Here is a 23,258-nt window from a genome sequence, read left to right on the forward strand (position 1 = left end):
CCGAGGGACTGCCTAAGGAGAGAAGAAGAGTACTGTGGGAGTGCTGCACTGTCGGAGATGCCGTCTTTTGGAGGAGACCTTAAACTGAGGCCCCCACGTCTTTAAGGGGGCTGAAATTACATTGCTGGACTCCAGCGTATGAACTCTTAAATGTTTCAGCAGCGCCTTTCACCCATTTAATAGAAGGGGCGCTTGTTTCAGACAAGCCTGGAATGGCAGGAATGACGTATGAGGAGAGATTGGGTCGATTGGGCTTATATTCGCTAGAGTTTAGAAGAATGAGAGGGGATCTCATTGAAACGTATAAAATTCTAACAGAACTAGATAGACTAGATGCAGGAAGGATGTTCCCAATGGCGGGGGAGTCCAGAACCAGGGGTCACAGTCTAAGGATAAGGGGTCAGCCATTTAGGACTGAGATGAGGAGGAATTTCTTCACCCAGAGAGTGGTGAACCTGTGGAATTCTCTACCACAGAAGGCGGTGGAGGCCAATTCATTAAATATATTCAAGAAGGAGTTGGATATATTTCTTAAGGCTAAAGGGATCAAGGGATATGGGGAGAAGGCAGGGACAGGGTACTGAGTTTGGATGATCAGCCATGATCGCATTGAATGGCGGAGCAGACTCGAGGGGCCGAATGGCCTACTCCTGCTCCTATCTTCTATGTTTCTATGTACAGGAAACTTTCGATTTACCGGTACCTAAATAACCAGAAATCTCGGTTAACCGGCAAAATTCAGGAGTAGGTTTTACTTCATATAGTATTTGCCTTCTTCCATCTGTTGCTGTGCAAGGCTGTTGCTAAGCTACAGAGATGCTTGGAACTTGTGGCCATTGTTCTACAGTTGTTGCTAAGCAACAGGGTTTGTTGCTTTATACGGAGCTCTCAGCTCTCCCTATCTTTTACTATAGCGTTCGGTTATCTGGAATTTTTGATGAACTGGCACCACGTCGGTCCTGTCCGTGCCGTCCGTGCCGGATAAAAAAAAGTTTCCTGTAAATGCTTTAAGCATTTGTAAGTCAGTATCCCACAATGTGATGTCACTGTCAAAGTTGGATACTCTTAAGATTTTGACAAGCTGATACAGATTAGCAGCTACGGTTACAAACAACAACAACTTGTATTTATATAGCGCCTTTAATGTAGTAAAACGTCCCAAGGCGCTTCACAGGAGTGATTATCAAACAGAATTTGACACCGAGCCACATCAGGAGATATTAGGACAGGTGACCAAAAGCTGGGCCAAAGAGGTAGGTTTTAAGGAGCGTCTTAAAGGAGGAGAGAGAGGCGGAGAGGTTTAGGGAGGGAATTCCAGAGCTTAGGGTCTAGACGGCTGAAGGCACGGCCGCCAATGGTGGAGCGATTAAAATCGGGAATACCCAAGAGGCCAGAATTGGAAGAACGCAGGTATCTCGGAGGATTATAGGGCTGGAGAAGGTTACAAATATAGGGAGTGGGGTGAGACCCTGGAGGAATCTGAACACAAGGATGAGAATTTTAAAATCGAGGCATTGCCGAATTGGGAGTCAATGTAGGTCAGCGAGCACAGGGGGAGATGGGTGAACGGGACTTGGTGCTAGTTAAGATCCGGGCAGCAGAGTTTTGGATGAGCTGAAGTTTACGTAGGGTGGAATGTGGGAGGCCAGCCAGGAGTGCGTTGGGTTAGTCGAGTCTAGAGGTAACAAAGGCATGGATGAGGGTTTCAGCAGCGGATGAGCGGAGTCAGGGGATGAGAGAAGATTGTGAACAGTGAACGTGATGCCCGTGATAAGTTACTGCCTGGGAACACACGCCAAAGCATGGCAAGCTGTATAAACTTCTCTTTGCTGCTAGACCGACAGTTCATTGGGTAAAGGCAGGACGTAACTGCACAATATAAACCAGGAGGTCCCAGGTCTGATTCCTGGTCTGCCCTGACTTAACTAATCTCCGTTGAGGCACGAGTTGGGGCATTAAGACTGGTTTCAGGCCTAGGGACGGAGTAAAGTCAGCCAGACTTCCTGCTCCGAGAGTCACAGAATGACACAGCACAGAAGGAGGCCCTTCGGTCCATCACACCTGTGCCTAACCGCTAACATGCCTGTGTGTGGATATAGGGTAAGGACTGGGTCAGTCTCCGCTGTGGCGCCCTCTTGCGCATCCCCCCACTTCCTTTGCCCCACCATTGGCGGCCGTGCCTTCAGCCATCTGGGCCCCAAGCTCTGGAATTTCCTCCCCAAACCTCTCCGCCTCTCTCGCCTCCTTGAAGACGCTCCTTAAAACCCACCTCTTGGACCAGGCTTTTGGCCACCTCTCCTAAATGTCCCTTTCTTTGGCTCGGTGCCAGATTATTTTTGGTCTGATTGCCCTCCCGTGAAGCGCCTTGGGATGTCGTTGCTACGTCAAGGGCGCTGTATCAATGCAAGTTGTTGTTGTGATCAAATAGGCTTGGAAAATGGCTACTTGCGGACGGTCCTGAGGATAGATTGAGAGGAGGAATGAAAATTAGATGGTGGGGGAGAAGGGAAATACTTTGGAATGTGTTTTTTTGCCAGCAAGGTATCTTGTGCAACAGCAACTTGCTGAGGCACTTAAATCCTGTGGCCCACTAAACAGTTATCACTGGGATTCACTAAACTGGCTGAGGCAGAGGAGGAACACAGCTTGTGTGCATTATCATTTGATAAAGTACTTTTAAATTATTGAGCGGCCCAGGATGTCTCTTCAAACATGTTGCCTTTGGAAAGTTGCCCAGTGCCCAATTAGCAGCATCTCATTAAAGGTTGGTGCAAAAAAACTCATGAAGCATTTTAAATTATTGAAAGGATAAGAAATCCCTTTTGCTCATCCCCATGGGTGTATCGTCAGTCAATGTCAAGCGACACTCGGCTGACGCACGCAGGCCTGAACTGGGCAGGGAGAAGTCCGCAATCCTCCGTAATGTTTTCAGAAAATACATTAATTGGCTGGATTTTACCAGCCCTGAGGAGGCGGGTCTGCTGGGAAAATGGGAAAAATTGGGAGCGGGTTCCAACCCCGCTCCCAACCTGCCTCCGAATCATCTTCCCGGGAGGCGGTTCCCCAACTCGCGCAGGGACCCATCTCCTCGAGGAGGGAAGGGGATTAGAGCCAATTAACTGCCTGTTAACAGGTAGTTAACAGGCAGTTAAGAGGCTTTTCCCCATTTTACGCCTGCTGATGCGGGCTTCCTGACGTCGAGGCGAGCAGTGGGTCCACGGGGGCGAGAGGTGTCGAAATGTCGGCTGTCGAGGTGAGTGATGGGTACAAGTGTGGACAGGTAAGTATGAGAGGTGAGTGTAAAGTGTTGGAAAAAGTTTCCTTACCTTTGCTTCTTCCTGCAGGCTTCAACCTTGAGGATCCGGAGATGCCTCATCTCAACGGCAGAGATGACAGAATGGATGCTGCATTCTCCAATGCAGCAGCCATCTGCTTTCTGCTGAGGAGAGAGAGGTCTTGGTGAACCTGTGTGCAAGGGCTCACCTTAGAACAGAGATTGTCAGTGTTTAACAGCTTCTCAAAGCTGTCAAATGCTGACAATTCAACTGTCAAAATGTTTTCGACAGATGAAGCATCATACGCTGACATCATCGGTCACCGGCTTTCCCGTAATTGGCTGGTAAGCCCACAGGGCGGGCTTAACAAGGCCAATCAAGGGAAAATGGCGTGGGTTGGTCAGACATCGCTGGGGGCGGGACTGAAACCCGGAAACCAGCAGTCCCGCCTCCAGCACATCTCCATTGAGAAAATCCAGTCCATCGTGTTTTGCTCTCTCAGCCAATTTAGCTCTGCAAAAATTAAAATAAGGGATCCTGTCTCTTGAAGCTAAGATTTAAAAAAAAAATCAGGCATGCAACAGAATGCAAAGGGAGTAATGTCAGAGTAACAGGGCTGGATTTTCACTGGGCCGTGGAGTCGAATTGGAGGCGTGTGGGGGGTTAAAATCCCTAAATCGGGGGTCCCGACCCCATCCCGTCCCCAACCCGCCTCCATGCCAGTTTCAAAGGAGGCAGGTACCCGCCCCGCACTGGGACCCGCCTCCCCGAGGCGGGAAGGGGCTTAGTGCCAATTAACTGCCTGTTAACAGGGAGTTAACAGGCAGTTTTTAGTCGAATCCCTATATTTAATGTTGAAATGTGGGATTCCCGACGGCTCCAAACCACGCCAAGTTAGCGAGGCGGGCCGTCGGGATGAAGAGCTTGGAGGGGTCTCGATGTCCGGTGTTCAGGTGAGTGATGGGTGCATGAGTGCAGAGGTAAGTGTGTTTGGTCTGTGTAAAGTGTTTAAAGAAGTTCTACTAACCTTTACTTACCTTTACAGCCTTCCTTCCTTCAGGTCTCGGGAGTCCCTCATCTCACCGGCACAGAAAGCAGAATGGCCGCCAGCTGTCAAAATCTGCAGCCTCAGCTTTCTGTTCTGGGGAGATCTCTAAATCATCCTGAGAGGAAGGAATTAACTTGGAGTACAGATTGTCAGTGTTTGACAGCTTCAAACAGCTGTGAAACGCTGATATTTCATCTGTCAAAAGCTCTTGACAGATGAAATTTCAATCTGTGATGTCACCTGTTGCCAGGTGACGCTTAATTGGCCTGCTGAGCCTGCTGGGTGGGCTTAACAAGGTCAATCAAGTCAAAATCACGTGGGTTGGCTAGAACTCGATGGAGGCGGGACTACAACCCCAAAAGTTGTAGTCCCGCCTCCTACCCGGCTCCTCAATGAAAATCCAGCCCACAGTGTCTGGAGTAAAGCAACAACTGACAACAGTGCTCGTAAACAAACCAGCCTTCACCACTAGAAGCTGAAATTAGGAATCAATTATAGTGAAGAACTGGCCGCCCAAACCTCCAACATTCACCAAAATCCTGCAAGATCACTTTGGGGCTGGGTGTTCAATTGAAAATTTCATAGAGTCATAGAATAGTTACAGCACGGAAGAAGGCCATTCGGCCCGTCGAGCCCGTGCCGGCTCTCTGCAAGAGCACTTCAGCTGGTCCCACTCCCCCGCCCTTTCCCCGTAGCCCTGCAAATATCTTTCCTGCAGGTACTTATCCATCTCCCTTTTGAAAGCAGTGATTGAATCTGCCTCCACCACCCTTTCAGGCAGTGCATTCCAGATCCGAACCACTCGCTGCGTAAATTTTTTTTTCCTCATGTCGCCTTTGGTTCTTCTGCCAATCACCTTAAATCTGTGTCCTCTGGTTCTCGACCCTTCCACCAATGGGAACAGTTTCTCTCTATCTACTCTGTCCAGACCCCTCATGATTTTGAACACCTCTATCAAATCTCCTCTCAATCTTCTCTGCTCCAAGGAGAACAACACCAGCTTCTCCAGTCTATCCATGTAACTGAACTCCCTCATCCCTGGAATCATTCTCGTAAATCTTTTCTGCACCCTCTGAAGGCCTTCACATCCTTCCTAAAGTTTGGTGCCCAGAATTGGACACAATACTCCAGTTGAGGCCGAACCAGTATTTTATAGAGGTTCATCATAACTTCCTTGCTTTTGTACTCTATACCTCTATTTATGAAACCCAGGATCCCGTATGCTTTATTAACCACTTTCTCAACCTGCCCTACCACCTTCAATGATTTGTGCACACATACCCCCAGGTCTCCCTGTTCATGCACCCCCTTTAGGATTGTACCCGTTAGTTTATATCGCCTCTCCTCATTCTTTCTACCAAAATACATCACTTCGCACTTTTCTGCGTTAAACTTCATCCGCCACGTGTTCGCCCATTCCACCAGCCTGTCTATGTCCTCTTGAAGTCTATCACTATCCTCCTCACTGTTTCCTTTTTTACTTCCCCTCTGAACGTTCTATATTCAGCCTGGTTCGCACTTGTATTCTCAACCTGACGTGTCATATGCCCCCTTTTTCTGCTTCATCTTATTCTCTATCTCTTTTGTCACCCAGGGAGCTCTGGCTTTGGTTGCCCTACCTTTCCCCCTCGTGGGAATGTACCTCGACTGTACCTGAACCATCTCCTCTTTAAAGGCAGCCCCTTGTTCATTTACAATTTTGCCTGCGATCTTTGATTCCAATTTACCCGGGCCAGATCCATTCCCAACCCAATGAAATTGGTTTTCCTCCAATTAAGTATTTTTACTCTCGATTGCTCCTTGTCCTTTTCCATAGCTAATCTAAACCTTATGATACTATGATCTCTGTTCCCTAAATGTTCCCCTACTGACCCTTGCTCCACTTGGCCCACCTCATTCCCGAGAACCAGATCCAGCAATGCCTCCTCCCTCGTTGTGCCGGAAAGGTACTGATCAAGAAAGTTCTCCTGAGCACACTTCACAAATTCTTCCCCCTCTCTGCCCTTTTATACGATTACTATCCCATCTGATATTGATAGATTCTTGTTAGGCAAAGGTATTAAGAGTTACAGAACCAAGGCAGGTAAATGGAGTTAAGATACAGATCAGCCATGATCTGATTGAATGGCAGAACAGGATGGAAAGGCTGAATGGCCTCTTCCTGCTCCTGTAAAGAACATGGGTTAAATATGTCATTGCAGCCCAGTGCTAATCATTATTAATTTAATCACTCAAGGGCAAATCAATGCAAAACTCCCAACACACTACACCATGGAGTGAAGGGACACTGGTCTGCATTCCCATATGGGGAGGGCCCATTCTGCCAAATGTTGACCATTGTCAAATGAAGATCAGACACTTCCCCCACAGGTACTACATTAAAAAAAAACACCCTTATAGGAACAGGAGGAGGGCATTCTGACCCTCGAGCCTGTTCCGCCATTCAGTTAGATCATGGCTGATCTGTATCTTAACTCCATCTACCCACCTTGGTCCCATGACCCTTAATACCCTTGCCTAAGAAAAATCTAGTGATCTCAGTTTTGAAACTTTCAATTGACCCCCAGCCCCAACAACTTTTTGGGGAAATGAGTTCCAGATTTCCACTGCCCTTTGTGTGAAGAAGTGCTTCCTGACATCACCCCTGAACGGCCTGGCTCTAATTTTAAGATTAAGCCTCAAGTGTTCTGGACTCCCCACAACAGAGGAAATAGTTTCTCTGTATCTACCCTATCAACTGACACTTGATCCACTTGACCCACCTCATTTCCCTGAACCAGATCCAGCAATGCCTCCAGCAGTGTCTCACCTCCTGACTCCCCAAAGCCTTTCCACCATCAACACTCCAGTCACGAGTGTGATGGAATGAATACTCTCCACTTGCCTGGATGAGTGCAGCTCCAACAACACTTAAGAAGCTCGACACCATCCAGGACAAAGCAGCCCGCTTGATTGGCACCTCATCCACCACCTTAAACATTCACTCCCTCCACCACCGGCGTACCGTGGCTGCAGTGTGTACCATCTACAAGGTGCACTGCAGCAACTCGCTAAGGCTTCTTCGGCAGCACCTCCCAAACCTGCGACCTCTACCACCTAGAAGGACAAGGGCAGCAGGCGCATGGGAACACCACCACCTCCAAGTTCCGCTCCAAGTCACACACCATCCTGACTAGGAAATATATCGCCGATCCTTCATCGTCGCTGGGTCAAAATCCTGGAACTCCCTCCCTAACAGCACTGTGGGAGCACCTTCACCACACGGACTGCAGCGGTTCAAGAAGGCGGCTCACCACCACCTTCTCAAAGGTCAACTAGGGATGGGCAATAAATGCCGGCCGTGCCAGCGATGCCCACATCCCATAAACAAATTTTAAAAATATGTAACTTCTGTTACTAGTACAGAGAAGAAAATCTGCTCAAAGTCACTAAAATTTGGCTCCTGTAAAACAATCGAAAATATAACTGCACGAGCAACATTGCTCCCACATTTGGGAGAAGAAAGCCAGAAAAGAGGGGAGTGACATAAATAAAGAGAGAGAGGGAAAATAAAAGGGGGTGAGTTTCAGAAAGGAAAGGAGAGAGAGAAAAGGGAAAGGAGAGAGCAAGAGGAGAAGAGAAACATAGAAGATAGGAGCAGGAGTAGGCCATTCGGCCCCTTGAACCTGTTCCGCCATTCAACGAGATCATGGCTGATCATCCAAATTCAGTACGACAGCAAAATACTGCAGATGCTGGAAATCCGAAATAACAACAGAAAATGCTGGAAAAACTCAGCAGGCCAGGCAACATCCGTGGAGAGAAATTAGAGCTGACGTTTCGGGTCGAAACCCTTTTTCAAAACTGGAAAGGAAATAAAATAGATCGAAGGCAGGGCTGCGATAGAACAAAAGAAGTAAAAGAGACATTAAGAGGTATTCAAAACCAGACGAGATGGTAATAGGACAGTGAAGACAAAAGACAGCTCAGATTAGGTGTGAAGTGTACTGGCAGGATGAGAGACAGCTGCCATGTGGGAGAGAGAAAAAAAAGGAAGGTGGGGGGGGGGGGGAAGGGAAGACCCAAAACAAAGGGGTGGAAAAAAATATAAGTAAAAATGTAATAGGGGGCGAGGTTATGATCTGAAATTGTTGAACTCGATATTGAGTCCGGAAGGCTGTAAAGTGCCTAATCAGAAGATGAGGTGCTGTTCCTTGAGTTTACATTGAGCTTCCGTGGAACAATGCAAGAGGCTAAGGATGGTGAGGTCCGAGTGGGAATGGCGCAGTGAATTAAAATGACAGGCGACCGGAAGCTCGGGGTCACCCTTACGGACTGAACGGAGGTGTTCCACAAAGCGGTCACCCAATCTGCGTTTGGTCTCCCCAATGTAGAGGGGACCGCATCGTGAGCAGTCTTTTGTCTCCACTGTCCTATCACCATCTCGTCTGGTTTTGAATACCTCTTAATGTCTCTTGTACTTCTTTTGTTCTATCGCAGCCCTGCCTTCGATCTATTTTATTTCCTTTCCAGTTTTGAAAAAGGGTTCGACCCGAAACGTCGACTCTAACTCCTCTCCACGGATGTTGCCTGGCCTGCTGAGTTTTTCCAGCATTTTCTGTTGTTATCCAAATTCAGTACCCTGTCCCTGCCTTCTCCCCATATTCCTTGATCCTTTTAGCCTTAAGAAATATATCTAACTCCTTCTTGAATATATTTAATGAATTGGCCTCAACTGCCTTGTGTGGTAGAGAATTCCACAGGTTCACCACTCTCTGGGTGAAGAAATTCCTCCTCATCTCTGTCCTAAATGGCTTACCCCTTATCCTTAGACTGTGACCCCTGGTTCTGGACTCCCCCGCCATCGGGAACATCCTTCCTGCATCTAGTCTGTCTAGTCCTGTTAGAATTTTATAAGTTTGAATGAGATCCCCTCTCATTCTTCTAAACTCTAGTGAATATAAGCCTAATCGACCCAATCTCTCCTCATACATCATTCTTGCCATCCCAGGTATCAGTCTGGTGAATCTTCGCTGCACTCTCTCCATGGCAAGAACATCCTTCCTCAGATAAGGCGACCAAAACTGCACACAATACTCAAGGTGTGGACTCACCAAGGCCCTGTACAACTGCAGCAAGACAGCCTTGCTCCTGTACTCGAATCCTCTCGCTATGAAGGTCAACATACCATTTTCCTTCTTAACCGCCTGCTGCACCTGCATGCATACCTTCAGCGACTGGTGCACAAGGGCACCCAGGTCTCATTGCACTTCCCCTTTTCCCAATCTATTGACATTCAGATAATAATCTGTCTTCCTGTTTTTGCCACCGAAGTGGATAACCAAGTGGCAAGTAACATTCACAGAATCACAGAAACCCCACAGTGCAGATAGAGGCCATTTCGGCCCATCGAGCCTGCACCGACACATATCCCACCCGATCCCCGTAACCCCTACCCCACCCTATCCCTGTAACCCCACGTATTTAATCCCCCTAACACTAAGGGTCAATTTTTATCATAGCCAATCAACCTAACCCGCACATCTTTGGACTGTGGGAGGAAACCGGAGCACCCGGAGAAAACCCACACAAACACGGGGAGAATGTGCATACTCCACACAGACAGTCACCCGAGGCCGGATTCGAACCTGGGTCCCTGGCACTGTGAGGCAACAGTGCTAACCACTATGCCACCGTGCTGCCCACACAAGTGCCAGGCAATGACCATCTCCAACAAGCGAGACTCTAACCATCTCCCCTTGACATTCAATGGCATTACCATTGCTGAATCCCCCACTATCAACATCCTGGGGGTTACCATTGATCAGAAGCTGAACTGGACCAGCCATATAAATACTGTGGCTACAAGAGCAGGCCAGAGGCTGGGAATTCTGCGGCGAGTGTCTCACCTCCTGACTCCCCAAAGCCTTTCCACCATCTACAAGGCACAAGTCAGGAGTGTGATGGAATACTCTCCACTTGCCTGGATGAGTGCAGCTCCAACAACACTCAAGAAGCTCGACACCATTCAGGATAAAGCAGCCCGCTTGATTGGCACTCCATCCACCACCTTCAACATTCACTCTCTCCACCACCGGCGCACTGTGGCTGCAGGGTGTACCATCTACAAGATGCACTGCAGCAACTCGCCAAAGCTCCTTCAACAGCACCTTTCAAACCCGCGCCCTCTACCACTTAGAAGGACAAGGGCAGCAGACGCTATATTAACGATTTGGAGGAGGGGACCGAGTGTAACATATCAAAGTTTGCAGATGATACTAAGATGGGAGGGAAAGTAGTGAGTGAGGAGGACATAAAAAACCTGCAAGGGGACATAGACAGGCTAAGTAAGTGGGCAGAGATTTGGCAGATGGAATACAATACTGGAAAGTGTGAGGTTATGCACTTTGGCAGGAAAAATCGTAGAGCAAGTTATTATCTTAATGGCAAGAAACTGGAAAGTACTGAAGTACAAAGGGATCGGGGGGTCCTGGTGCACGAAACTCAAAAGGTTAGTATGTAGGTGCAGCAAGTGATTAAGAAGGCCAATGGAATGTTGGCTTTCATTGCTAGGGGGATAGAATATAAAAATAGGGAGGTATTGCTTCAGTTGTACAAGGTATTGGTGAGACCGCACCTGGAATACTGCATACAGTTTTGGTGTCCATACTTAAGAAAAGACATACTTGCTCTCGAGTCAGTACAAAGAAGGTTCACTCGGTTAATCCCGGGGATGAGGGGATGGACATATGAGGAGAGGTTGAGTAGATTGGGACTCTACTCATTGGAGTTCAGAAGAATGAGAGGCGATCTTATTGAAACATATAAGATTGTGAAGGGGTTGGATCAGGTGGATGCGGGGAGGATGTTCCCGATGATGGGTGAAACTAGAACTAGGGGGCATAGTCTTAGAATAAGGGGCTGCTCTTTCAAAACTGAGATGAGGAGGAACTACTTCACTCAGAGGGTGGTAGGTCCATGAAATATGCTGCCCCAAAAAGCTGTAGAAGCTACATCATTACATAAATTTAAAACAGAAATAGACAGTTTCCTAGAAGTAAAGGGAGTTAAGGGTTACGGGGAGCGGGCAGGAATTTGGACATGAGTCTAGGTTCGGATCGGACATAGCCCTGTGGGTAGCGGAGCGGGCCCAGGGGCCGTGTAGCCTGATCCTGCTCCTATTTCGTGTGTCTAATTCTGTTAGATTCAGGAGATGGTTCTGTGATAGTAGATTGGCGGTTAGGATCAGATCAGCCATGATCTTATTGAATGGCGGAGCAGGCTCGAGGGGCCGATTGGCCTACTCCTGCTCCTATTTCTTATGTTCTTATGTTAACATCACCACCTACAAGTTCCCCTCCAAGTCACACACCATCCTGACTTGGACCTGTATCGCCATTCCTTCACTGTCGCTGGGCCAAAATCCTGGAACTCCCTTCCTAACAGCATTGTGGGTATACCTACACCATATGGACTGCAGCGGTTCAAGAAGGCGGCTCACCACCATCTTCTCAAGGGCAATTAGGGATGGGCACTAAATGCAGGCCTAGCCAGTGACGCCCACATCCCATCAATGAATTTAAAAAAAAAAAATGTATCCATATTATACTGCATTTGCCATGCACCTGCCTAATCACCCAACCTGTCCAAATCATACTGGAGTTTCTCGGCATCCTCCTCACAGCACACACGCCCACCCAGCTTTGTGTCGTCTGCAAACTTGGAGATATTACATCTAGTTCCTTCATCGAGATCATTAATATATATTGTGAATAGCTGGGGTCCTAGCACCGATCCCTGCGGTATCCCACTAGTCACTGCCTGCCACTCGGAAAAAGACCCGTTTATTCCAACTCTTTGCTTCCTGTCTGCCAACTAGTTCTCTATCCAAGACAGTACCTTACCCCCAATCCCGTGTGCTTTAACTTTGCATGCTAATCTCTTATGCGGGACCTTATCGAAAGCCTTCTGAATGTCCAAATACAGCACATCCACTGGTTCCCCCTTATCTAGTCTACCAGTTACATCCTCAAAAAATTCCAGTAGATTAGTCAAGCATGATTTACCTTTTGTAAATCCATGTTGACTTTGTCCGATCCTGTCACTGTTTTCCAAGTGCTCTGCTATTACAATGGGCTCTAGCATTTTCCCCACTACTGATGTCAGACTTACCGGTCTATACAGTAATTGTTACTAAGTTGGTTAGCCCAATCTATATGTAGATTAAAGTCACCCATGATAACTGCTGTGCCCTTATTGCACGCATCTCTAATTTCCCATTTAATGCCATCCCAAACCTCAGCATTACTGTTTGGGGGTCTGTATAGAACTCCCACTAACGTTTTCTGCCCCTTGGTATTTCTCAGCTCTACCCATACAGATTCCACATCATCCGAGCTAATAGAAAGAAAAGGGAAAGCGGAGTGGGAGAGAGAGGAAAAGGAGAAGGCTGTGAGATAGAGAGAAAGGAAGGGAGGAGTGAGAGAAGATGGAGAAGGGAGGAAAAAAGCAGAGGGTCATGGGAGGATATGCGAGGAGGTAGAAGGGAAGAGCGAGGGAAAGGAGAGGAGGAAAGGCAGAGAGAAAAAGGGAAAAAAAGGAGGAATAAATAGATAAGAGAGGAAGAAAAGCAGAGGGGAAATAGGATAGGGAGGAGGGAGAAAGGATAGGGAGGAGGGAGGTAGGGTAGGGAGGAGGGAGATAAGATAGGGAGGAGGGAGATAGGAGAGGGAGGAAGGAGATAAGATAGGGAGGAGGGAGATAGGATAGGGAGGAGGGAGATAGGATAGGGAGGAGGGAGATAGGAGAGGGAGATGGGAGGTAGGATAGGGAGGAGGGAGGTAGGATAGGGAGGAGGGAGATAAGATAGGGAGGAGGGAGATAGGATAGGGAGGAGGGAGATAGGATAGGGAGGAGGGAGATCGGATAGGGGGGAGGGAGATAGGATAGGGAGGAGGGAGATAGGATAGGGAGGAGGGAGATAGGATAGGGGGAGGGAGAAAGGATAGGGAGGAGGGAAGTAGGATAGGGAGGAGGGAGGTAGGATGGGGAGGAGGGAGGTAGGATAGGGAGGAGGGAGATAGGATAGGGAGGAGGGAGGTAGGATAGGGAGGAGGGAGATAGGATAGGGAGGAGGGAGATAGGATAGGGAGGAGGGAGGTAGGATAGGGAGGAGGGAGATAGGATAGGGAGGAGGGAGGTAGGATAGGGAGGAGGGAGGTAGGATAGGGAGGAGGGAGGTAGGATAGGGAGGAGGGAGGTAGGATAGGGAGGAGGGAGGTAGGATAGGGAGGAGGGAGGTAGGATAGGGAGGAGGGAGATAGGATAGGGAGGAGGGAGATAGGATAGGGAGGAGGGAGGTAGGATAGGGAGGAGGGAGGTAGGATAGGGAGGAGGGAGGTAGGATAGGGAGGAGGGAAGTAGGATAGGGAGGAGGGAAGTAGGATAGGGAGGAGGGAGGTAGGATAGGGAGGAGGGAGATAGGATAGGGAGGAGGGAGGTAGGATAGGGAGGAGGGAGGTAGGATAGGGAGGAGGGAGGTAGGATAGGGAGGAGGGAGGTAGGATAGGGAGGAGGGAGGTAGGATAGGGAGGAGGGAGGTAGGATAGGGAGGAGGGAGATAGGATAGGGAGGAGGGAGATAGGATAGGGAGGAGGGAGGTAGGATAGGGAGGAGGGAGGTAGGATAGGGAGGAGGGAGATAGGATAGGGAGGAGGGAGATAGGATAGGGAGGAGGGAGATAGGATAGGGAGGAGGGAAGTAGGATAGGGAGGAGGGAGGTAGGATAGGGAGGAGGGAGATAGGATAGGGAGGAGGGAGGTAGGATAGGGAGGAGGGAGGTAGGATAGGGAGGAGGGAGGTAGGATAGGGAGGAGGGAGGTAGGATAGGGAGGAGGGAGGTAGGATAGGGAGGAGGGAGGTAGGATAGGGAGGAGGGAGATAGGATAGGGAGGAGGGAGATAGGATAGGGAGGAGGGAGGTAGGATAGGGAGGAGGGAGGTAGGATAGGGAGGAGGGAGGTAGGATAGGGAGGAGGGAAGTAGGATAGGGAGGAGGGAAGTAGGATAGGGAGGAGGGAGGTAGGATAGGGAGGAGGGAGATAGGATAGGGAGGAGGGAGGTAGGATAGGGAGGAGGGAGGTAGGATAGGGAGGAGGGAGGTAGGATAGGGAGGAGGGAGGTAGGATAGGGAGGAGGGAGGTAGGATAGGGAGGAGGGAGGTAGGATAGGGAGGAGGGAGATAGGATAGGGAGGAGGGAGATAGGATAGGGAGGAGGGAGGTAGGATAGGGAGGAGGGAGGTAGGATAGGGAGGAGGGAGATAGGATAGGGAGGAGGGAGGTAGGATAGGGAGGAGGGAGGTAGGATAGGGAGGAGGGAGATAGGATAGGGAGGAGGGAGATAGGATAGGGAGGAGGGAGGTAGGATAGGGAGGAGGGAGATAAGATAGGGAGGAGGGAGATAAGATAGGGAGGAGGGAAGTAGGATAGGGGGAGGGAGATCGGATGGGGGGAGGGAGATAGGATAGAGGGGAGGGAGATAGGATAGGGAGGAGGGGGGTAGGATAGGGAAGAGGGAGGTAGGATAGGGAGGAGGGAGGTAGGATAGGGAGGAGGGAGATAGGATAGGGAGGAGGGAGATAGGATAGGGAGGAGGGAGATAGGATAGGGAGGAGGGAAGTAGGATAGGGAGGAGGGAGATAGGATAGGGAGGAGGGAGATAGGATAGGGAGGAGGGAGGTAGGATAGGGAGGAGGGAGATAGGATAGGGAGGAGGGAAATAGGATAGGGAGGAGGGAGATAGGATAGGGAGGAGGGAGATAGGATAGGGAGGAGGGAGATAGGATAGGGAGGAGGGAGATAGGATAGGGAGGAGGGAGATAGGATAGGGAGGAGGGAAATAGGATAGGGAGGAGGGAGATAGGATAGGGAGGAGGGAGATAGGATAGGGAGGAGGGAGATAGGCTAGGGAGGAGGGAGATAGGCTAGGGAGGAGGGAGATAGGCTAGGGAGGAGGGAGATAGGATAGGGAGGAGGGAGATAGGATAGGGAGGAGGGAGATAGGATAGGGAGGAGGGGAGATCAGAAATGAACAACTTGCATTCTTGCAGCATCTTTAATGTAAGGAATGTCACGAGGTACTTCATAGACAGTCATAAGTACAAAGACACAGTCAGAAAGGGGGAGATTAGGGGGTTCGATTTTTAACTTGTCACCCAGGTGTGAAACTGGCATAGCGGATTAGCCGACTGTTATAGAAACTGCATCATTTTTGTTTCCACTGTAATCAACCTGATGAAAATCAAACAGGTTCCAACACGGCTGGGCAATCTGCTCCGTTAAACCACCTCACGTCACGTCACGTTATGTTACTGCCCAGGCAGTGAGGTTCCCTGAGGTGGGGTGACTGTAGGCTTGGTCTAAGACATGGTTTTTAAGTTGCTTTTGATAGAGGGCAGGGAGGTGGAGAGGTGGCGGGTTTGAGAGAGATTAGCTCCCAGGCAGCTGGAGGCTCTGCTGCCAATGGTGACGGGGGGGCGGGGCGGGTCGGGTCGGGTGCGGGTGTGAGAGACGCACAAAAGCCAGAGTCAGGGGAACCAAGGGTTCAAGGGGATTATAAAGCTGCAAGAGATTGCAGAGATAGATAGGGTTTGAGCCCAAGCAGAGGTTTAAAAATGACGAGGATTTTAAATTTAATGCATTGGGGGACGGAGAGCCAAGTCAGTTCAGTGGGGACTGGGGTGATCGGTGAGCAGGAAGTTATGCTAACCCTATATAAAATACTAGTTCGGCCCCAGCAGGACTATTGTGTCTAATTCTGGGCACCACGCTTTAGGAAGGATGTGAAGGCTTTGGAGAGGGTGCAAATAGGATTTGCTAGAATGGTTCCAGGGATGAGGGGCTTCAGTTACATGGATAGACTGGAGAAGCTGAGGTTGTTCTCCTTGGAGCAGAGAAGGGTAAAAGAAGATTTGATAGAGGTGTTTAAAATCATGAAGGGTTTTGATAGAGTAAATAAAGAGAACCTGTTTCCAGTGGCTGAAGGGTCGATAACCAGAGGACACAGATTTAACCAGAGGACACAGACTAGATGCAGGAAGGATGTTCCCGATGGTCGGGGAGTCCAGAACCAGGGGTCACAGTCTAAGGATAAGGGGTCAGCCATTTAGGACTGAGAGGAGGAGGAATTTCTTCACCCAGAGAGTGGTGAACCTGTGGAATTCTCTACCACAGAAGGCCGTTGAGGCCAATTCATTAAATATATTCAAGAAGGAGTTAGATATATTTCTTAAGGCTAAGGGGATCAAGGGATATGGGGAGAAAGCAGGGACAGGGTACTTAATTTGGATGATCAGCCATGATCGCACTGAATGGCAGAGCAGGCTCGAGGAGCCGAATGGCCTACTCCTGCTCCTATCATCTATGTTAAGGTGATTGGCAAAAGAACCAGAGGCGACATGAGGAAAAACCTTTTTACGCAACGAGTGGTTAGGATTTGGAATGCGCTGCCTGATAGGGCGGTGGAGACAGATTCAATAGGAGCCTTCAAAAGGGAATTGGATAAATACTTGAAGGAGAAAAAGTTGCAGGGATATGGGGAAAGAGCGGGGGATTGGGACTAACTGGATTGCTCTTCAAAAGAGCCGGCGCAGACTCGATGGGCCGAATACAGGAAACTTTGTGCTATCCGGCACCGACGGGACCGAGCTGTTGCCGTTCCCTCAAAACTGCCGGACAAACCAGCGTTAATGTTGAAACATACGGAGATTTGATCTCCGTATCTGGCAACCAACCCTGTTGCTTAGCAACAGCTTCTAAACAGTCGGCCGTACTCTCTCTAGCGTCTCTGTAGCTTAGCAACAGCTTCAGCGAGACCTTGCAGAGCCTGACTGGTGAAAAAAAAGCAACGAAAAGAAAAAAAACCTAACGAAACGGCTCCTGATTTTTGCCGGTGGCTCGAGCTTGCCGGACATTTAGCCTCCGGATAACACAAAGTTTCCTGTAGTCTCCTTCTGTGCTGTGCTATTCTATGATTCTATGACTTAGTGCGGGACAGGACGCGTGTTGCAAAGACTTGCAGAAATTGGAGTTCCAGGAGAGCGGCGGACAGGAGGCCAGCAGGGAGTTCATTGGAGCAGCGGAGTCTAGAGGTGATGAAGGCTTGGATGAACGTTTCAGTGGCGAAGATGAGCGGGAAGGAGCATAGGTGGACAATGTTGCGGAGGCAGTAGGCGGTCTTTGTGGTGGAGAGGATTTGGGGTCTGACAGCAAGTTCAGGTTTGAACAGGGTGCTGACGGTCAGCCTTGTTTAGCACTGATGAGCTGGGCTGGAGGGATTCAAACGGGGATTAACAGGAGAAATGCGCACATTGCTGGGAGGTGCTGACATGTTCAAGGACCTTGACAGGGAAATGGAGGTTGGAGATTGGATGGTAATTGCAAAGGACAGAAGGGTCGAGGGTGAATTCTTTCTTTGTCGAGAATGGTGGGTGATAATGGTGCTTTTGAAGGTAAGAGGGATGGTACCTGAGGAGGGGAAACCACGGACGGTGTCAGCTAGCACTGAGGCCAGGAAGGGGATTTGGGTGGTCAGGAGTTGGGAAGGAGGATCAAGGGAACAGGAGGTGGGTCTGGTAGAGGAGGTGAGCTTGTAGAAGGCGGAGGGGAGACAGGGAGCAGCAGCAGAGAGATAGGGGTTCACGGTTAGAGGGACTGGGAGCTGGGTGGGAAGCTGAGAGAAACAACTAAAAGGAAAAAGATGAGAATGAAACAGAATTTCTCTCTAATTAGAGAATCAACTGCCTGCGAGATTCAAAGCTCCTTTTCTGGTTTTTATCAATACACAAAAAAGACAACTCATCCTAGCCCAATTGACAAAATAAAACACACACTCACACATACACAATCACACTCACACACATATACACAATCACACACACACATATACACACTCACACTCACACACATATACACAATCACACTCACACACATATACACAATCACACACATACTCACACACACATATACACAATCACACTCACACTCACACACATATACACAATCACACACACTCACACACACATATACACAATCACACTCACACTCACACATATACACAATCACACACACTCACACACACATATACACAATCACACTCACACTCACACATATACACAATCACACACACACTCACACACACACACACACACACACACATATATACACAATCACACACACACATATACACAATCACACACACACATATACACAATCACACACACTCACACACATATACACAATCACATACACAATCACACACACACACACACACACACAATCACACTCACACACATATACACAATCACACACACACTCACACACAATCACACACACACACATATACACAATCACACACACACTCACACACACATATACACAATCACACACACTCGCACACACATATACACAATCACACACACACATATACACAATCACACACACATATACACAATCACACTCACACACACATATACACAATCACACACACTCACACACACATATACACAATCACACACACACTCACACACACATATACACAATCACACACACACATATACACAATCACACACACATATACACAATCACACACACACTCACATACACAATCACACTCACACACATATACACAATCACACACACTCACACACACACACATATACACAATCACATACACACACATATACACAATCACACACACACTCACACACACATATACACAATCACACTCACACTCACGCACATATACACAATCACACTCACACTCACACAATCACACATACTCTCACACACATATACACAATCACACAATCATTCTTGTGTTTTACGAGTGAATTGATTTTTCCCATTTGTGAAATCATTTACACTAAAACAATGCAATATCATAATAAGTATAAAACATAAACATCCCTTCCAGCCTCTGCTGACGCTACACGTGGTCCCTCGGTTTGGACAGTACCATTCACGTACATACCACTTCTGTAATACATCGCCAACCATTCGTTCCTCTATGCAAACTCTCCTCGAGTCACTTACAATTCCACTTTCAAGCCTTTGAGTTCCCATTCGTCACGATACTTCTGCAGCTGTCGATCTGCTCAATCGCTCCCTCACCCCCACCTTTGATGCCCATGTCTGCAGTAAAACCTTTACTTTCTCCCATCCCGGCTGCTCCTCCATGTATGGCCCCCATGTTTGATCCCTCAAGTTCAAGGAGATCAGATGTAAGCGTATCTGACCCACAGCCGGTTGAGCCATTCATCGGCAGATCTGGCTGGACCTCATCAATTGATGTCCGAACTCACTCTCCTCCGCGAAAGGCATCCAAACATGGTATTGGGCGGCACTTCAGCCAATCACTTCAAAGTTCCATACCAAACGCATTCGCCTTTTACCGAGTGTTATAAATCTCATCATCAAGAAACTACTTATGAAATAACACTGGACGGCCAGCTGGTGGCACCGTCCAAGGAGTATAAATACTCGGGCGTGGGCCCAGCTAGCCAGGGACATTTTGTAAGACAAGGAACTGGTGAAGTACAACTAGACCTCCATGTTCTGAAACAAGTTGATTAAAGCCTTGCTTTATACTCAAACCAAGTGCGGAGTGAGTTTTATTACGTCACCGAGTATTTCATTTTCTGGTAGGAACCTTCTCCTTTTCTTAGACGATAGCCCTCGACTCCTAACACAATGGGGGGGGGGGGTCAGTTTACCAGTTCACGGGGCTAGCTACAAGCCTTGCCTGGCAATGGCGCACACAGGGACACCCTGCCGTGCCGCCCCCCCCCACCCACCACCCCCTCCCCGTGACTTACCACTTGATTGTTTTAATGGTTGGAAAATCAAGGGTGGTTAGATCTTGGCTGAATTCCCGATATGTGCTCCCGGTTGGAGGCTCTGTGCCTAGGGTTGACAGCAATGTTCCCTTTAAGTTATTTTTGGGCATGCGGCCCCTTCAAAATACTGCACGTGCGCGGTTTTTCTGATTTGAAAGCCGCTGAGCGGACTGCGTGGGAACCCCAGAGCGCTGCGCGGCCGCACGGCTTAAAGAGAACGTTGGTCACCAAATCTCCAGGATTGGCCTGGAGTCTCCAGAAATTGAAGATTAATCTCCAGGACACCACTGGGAGCAAAACCCGGGAGAAATCTCAGAGGGGCAGTAAAAAAGTGTTTTTAGTTTTCATTTTCTTTGAACATTTTTAATATTGAAGATGGAAAAAAGGCTGTTGGGCTGAAAGTGAAAAGTCATCCAATCGGGTAATGAAGAGTCTCTTCGCTTTCCGATTGGCCGTGGGAAGGCGGGACACCATGACGATGGACGTGCTGGGCAACCAATGGCGGGAGTGTGGGGGTGGGGCGGTTGGAGGCCATGTGATGACACCGCCAGGAAGATGACCAATCAGAGTTTATAGGGGGAAAAATGAGTCGCGCCCCCCTTTGGGGCGCTAACTTCGCCGGAGAAATTAGTGCCCCCGCGGCCGAAATTGAGTGGTAGCTCCCCAAGAGGGAAGCGGGGCGCTACTGGAAGTGCCCCGCCTCCCTCTTGGGGCGCTGCAAGGGATTATCTTAAAGGGGAGGGGCCTTGCGCAGCGCGACCTGGGGCCCAGCTGGGCCACCAGGGATCAGGAGTGCCGGCAAAAGAGCCCAGCACTCAAGAGAAGTGCCGGGCTCATGGAGTGCAGCCGGCACCCCACGGGGGGGGGGGCAGTTCAGGAGGCCGGGGACGGGAGTGGAAGCAGATGCTGGCAGGCGGCCAGCAACAAAAATGGCTGCCCGGCACCCTGCCTTTAAATAGCGCCACCCTGGCTGCAGGTAGAGTCCCCCCGACCCTGTTGGACATAGCATCCGGTAGTAAGTCAGGGGGCGTTCCCGAAGATCGCGGCCAGGGCGCAAGCGGGGTGCTGCGCACGGCGATGACATCATCGCTGGCGGCGCAGTGCGCTAACGGTTAGTGCCGCCACTAACCTCCCGCTGAATTTTGCGGGAGGCGTTGGTAGCACCGCGCCCGGGCGCTAGTTGCTTTGCGTCCCGTCGAGGCGCAAAGCAACCGAATATTTCCCCCATACAATCTTACAGCACAGAAGGAGGCCTTTCGCCCTGTCTTGCCTATGCCAGCTCATTGAAAGAGCTGTCCAATTTAGTCCCAGATTTTTCCCCATAAACCCGCAAATTAGTCCCCTTCAAGTACACGTCCAATTGCATTTTGAAAGTTCCTGCGGAATCTGATTCCACCAACCTTTCAGGTAACGCGTTCCAGATCCTAACAACCCTCTGTGTGAAGACATTTCTCCTCATGTCCCCTTTAGTTCTTTTGCCAATTATTTTAAAACTATAACCTCAGGCTACCGACCCACTTGCCAAAGGAAACCGTTTCTCCATATGACTGAGGTCCCACATCCCCGGTATCCCTACCTGGGTCGGTAGTCCAAATTGATAAGATTGCATTCCAAATGAGATTTTAGCAGGTGACTCCGGGTAAATGGGTTAAAAATATTAACAAAACCATACAAGTTTATCTGCTAAAAGAGAAGTATTGAAAAAGTTACTCTCCATAAAAGCTAGCCCTTCTCTTGAAGCTGTCAGTACATGATGCGTAGCATGGGATCAAACTTTGGGGCTTTGAAAGGAACTATGGCTTGTTCCCAGTACAATGCACAGACAGGGCTGGATTTTCATTGAGGAGACTACAGCTTTTGGGGTTGTAGTCCCGCCTCCATCAAGTTCTAACCAACCCACGTGATTTAGACTTGATTGACCATATTGAGCCCACCCAGCGGGCTCAGCAGGCCAATTAAGGGCCACCCGGCAACAGGCGACGTCACAGATTGACATTTCATCTGTCAAGACCTTTTGACAGATGAAATATCAGCGTTTCACAGCTGTTTGAAGCTGTCAAACACTGACAATCTGTACTCCAAGTTAATTCCTTCCTCTCCGGATGATTTAGAGATCTCCCCGGAACAGAAAGCTGAATGCTGCAATTTTTGACAGATCGCGGCCATTCTGCTTTCTGTACCAGTGAGATGAGGGACTCCCAAGACTTGAAGGAAGGAAGGCTGTAAAGGTAAGTAAAACTTCTTTAAACACTTTAAACACACTTACCTCTGCACTCATGCATCCATCACTCACCTGAACACCGGACATCTCGAACCCTCCAACCCGACGGCGCACCTCGCTAACTTGGCGTGGTTTGGAGCCGTCGGGAATCCCACACTTCAAGAATGAAAATAGGGATTAGGCTAAAAACTGCCTGTTAACTACCTGTTAACAGGCATTTAATTGGCACTAATCCACTTCCCGCCTTGGGGAGGCGGGTCCCAGTGCGGGGCGGGTACCCGCCTTCTTTGACTCTGGCATGGAGGCGGGTTGGGGGTGGGATGGGTTCGTGCCCCCCGATTTCGGGATTTTAACCCCCCACACGCCTCCAATCCCGCCTCCACGGCCCAATGAAAACCCTTCCCACAGAGTCTGGAATTCAGAGGGAATGGTTCTGAAGTCCATCTACAAGCTGGGCGACCATCAAGATCAATCAGTTCCACCTGCCCAACCAGGTCCCACGATGGATCGCGCTAAAACCTCGCGCATTCCACCTTTAAAAGCACAAGGAGAAGCCTACCTTCGATTGGCTTAGGTAGAAAATGGGAGGATGGCTTGGTTTTCTTTACTCGGTTCCCTTTCATGATTTGCCCGTCCTTGTTGAGTCCCAGGAACCAGGCTCGGCCGGACTCCTGCTGCCGGTACAGTGTCGAGGAGTAGATGACGTAATAGTTCTCAAAGACCGACTCTTTGAACTTGCATTCTGCTGTGAAAAGTTCCTGTTACAAAAAACAAAAAAAACATGATCGACTTGGTGCAAAGTGACACTGGGCATCTGTGCGCTGGCGTGAAGTATTCCGCCT

The 23,258-nt window shown here is 49.1% G+C and overlaps 1 protein-coding gene across 3 annotated transcripts in view; it reads right to left on the reverse strand.

Annotated features, from left to right (window-relative positions):
- The window catches only part of fgf12a (fibroblast growth factor 12a), a 423,417-nt gene that overhangs the window by 13,340 nt on the left and 386,819 nt on the right, over positions 1-23,258 (reverse strand). For all 3 annotated transcript variants that reach the window (XM_085989695.1, XM_085989694.1, XM_085989696.1), the window contains exon 4: positions 22,976-23,174. In XM_085989695.1, coding sequence (XP_085845821.1) covers positions 22,976-23,174 — 199 coding nt within the window. The remainder of the gene's footprint in view (positions 1-22,975; positions 23,175-23,258) is intronic.

The sequence above is a fragment of the Somniosus microcephalus genome, chromosome 6 (genome assembly GCF_052327205.1).
Source record: "Somniosus microcephalus isolate GS21.2 chromosome 6, FLI_Smic_1.0, whole genome shotgun sequence".
Lineage (NCBI taxonomy): Eukaryota > Metazoa > Chordata > Chondrichthyes > Squaliformes > Somniosidae > Somniosus > Somniosus microcephalus.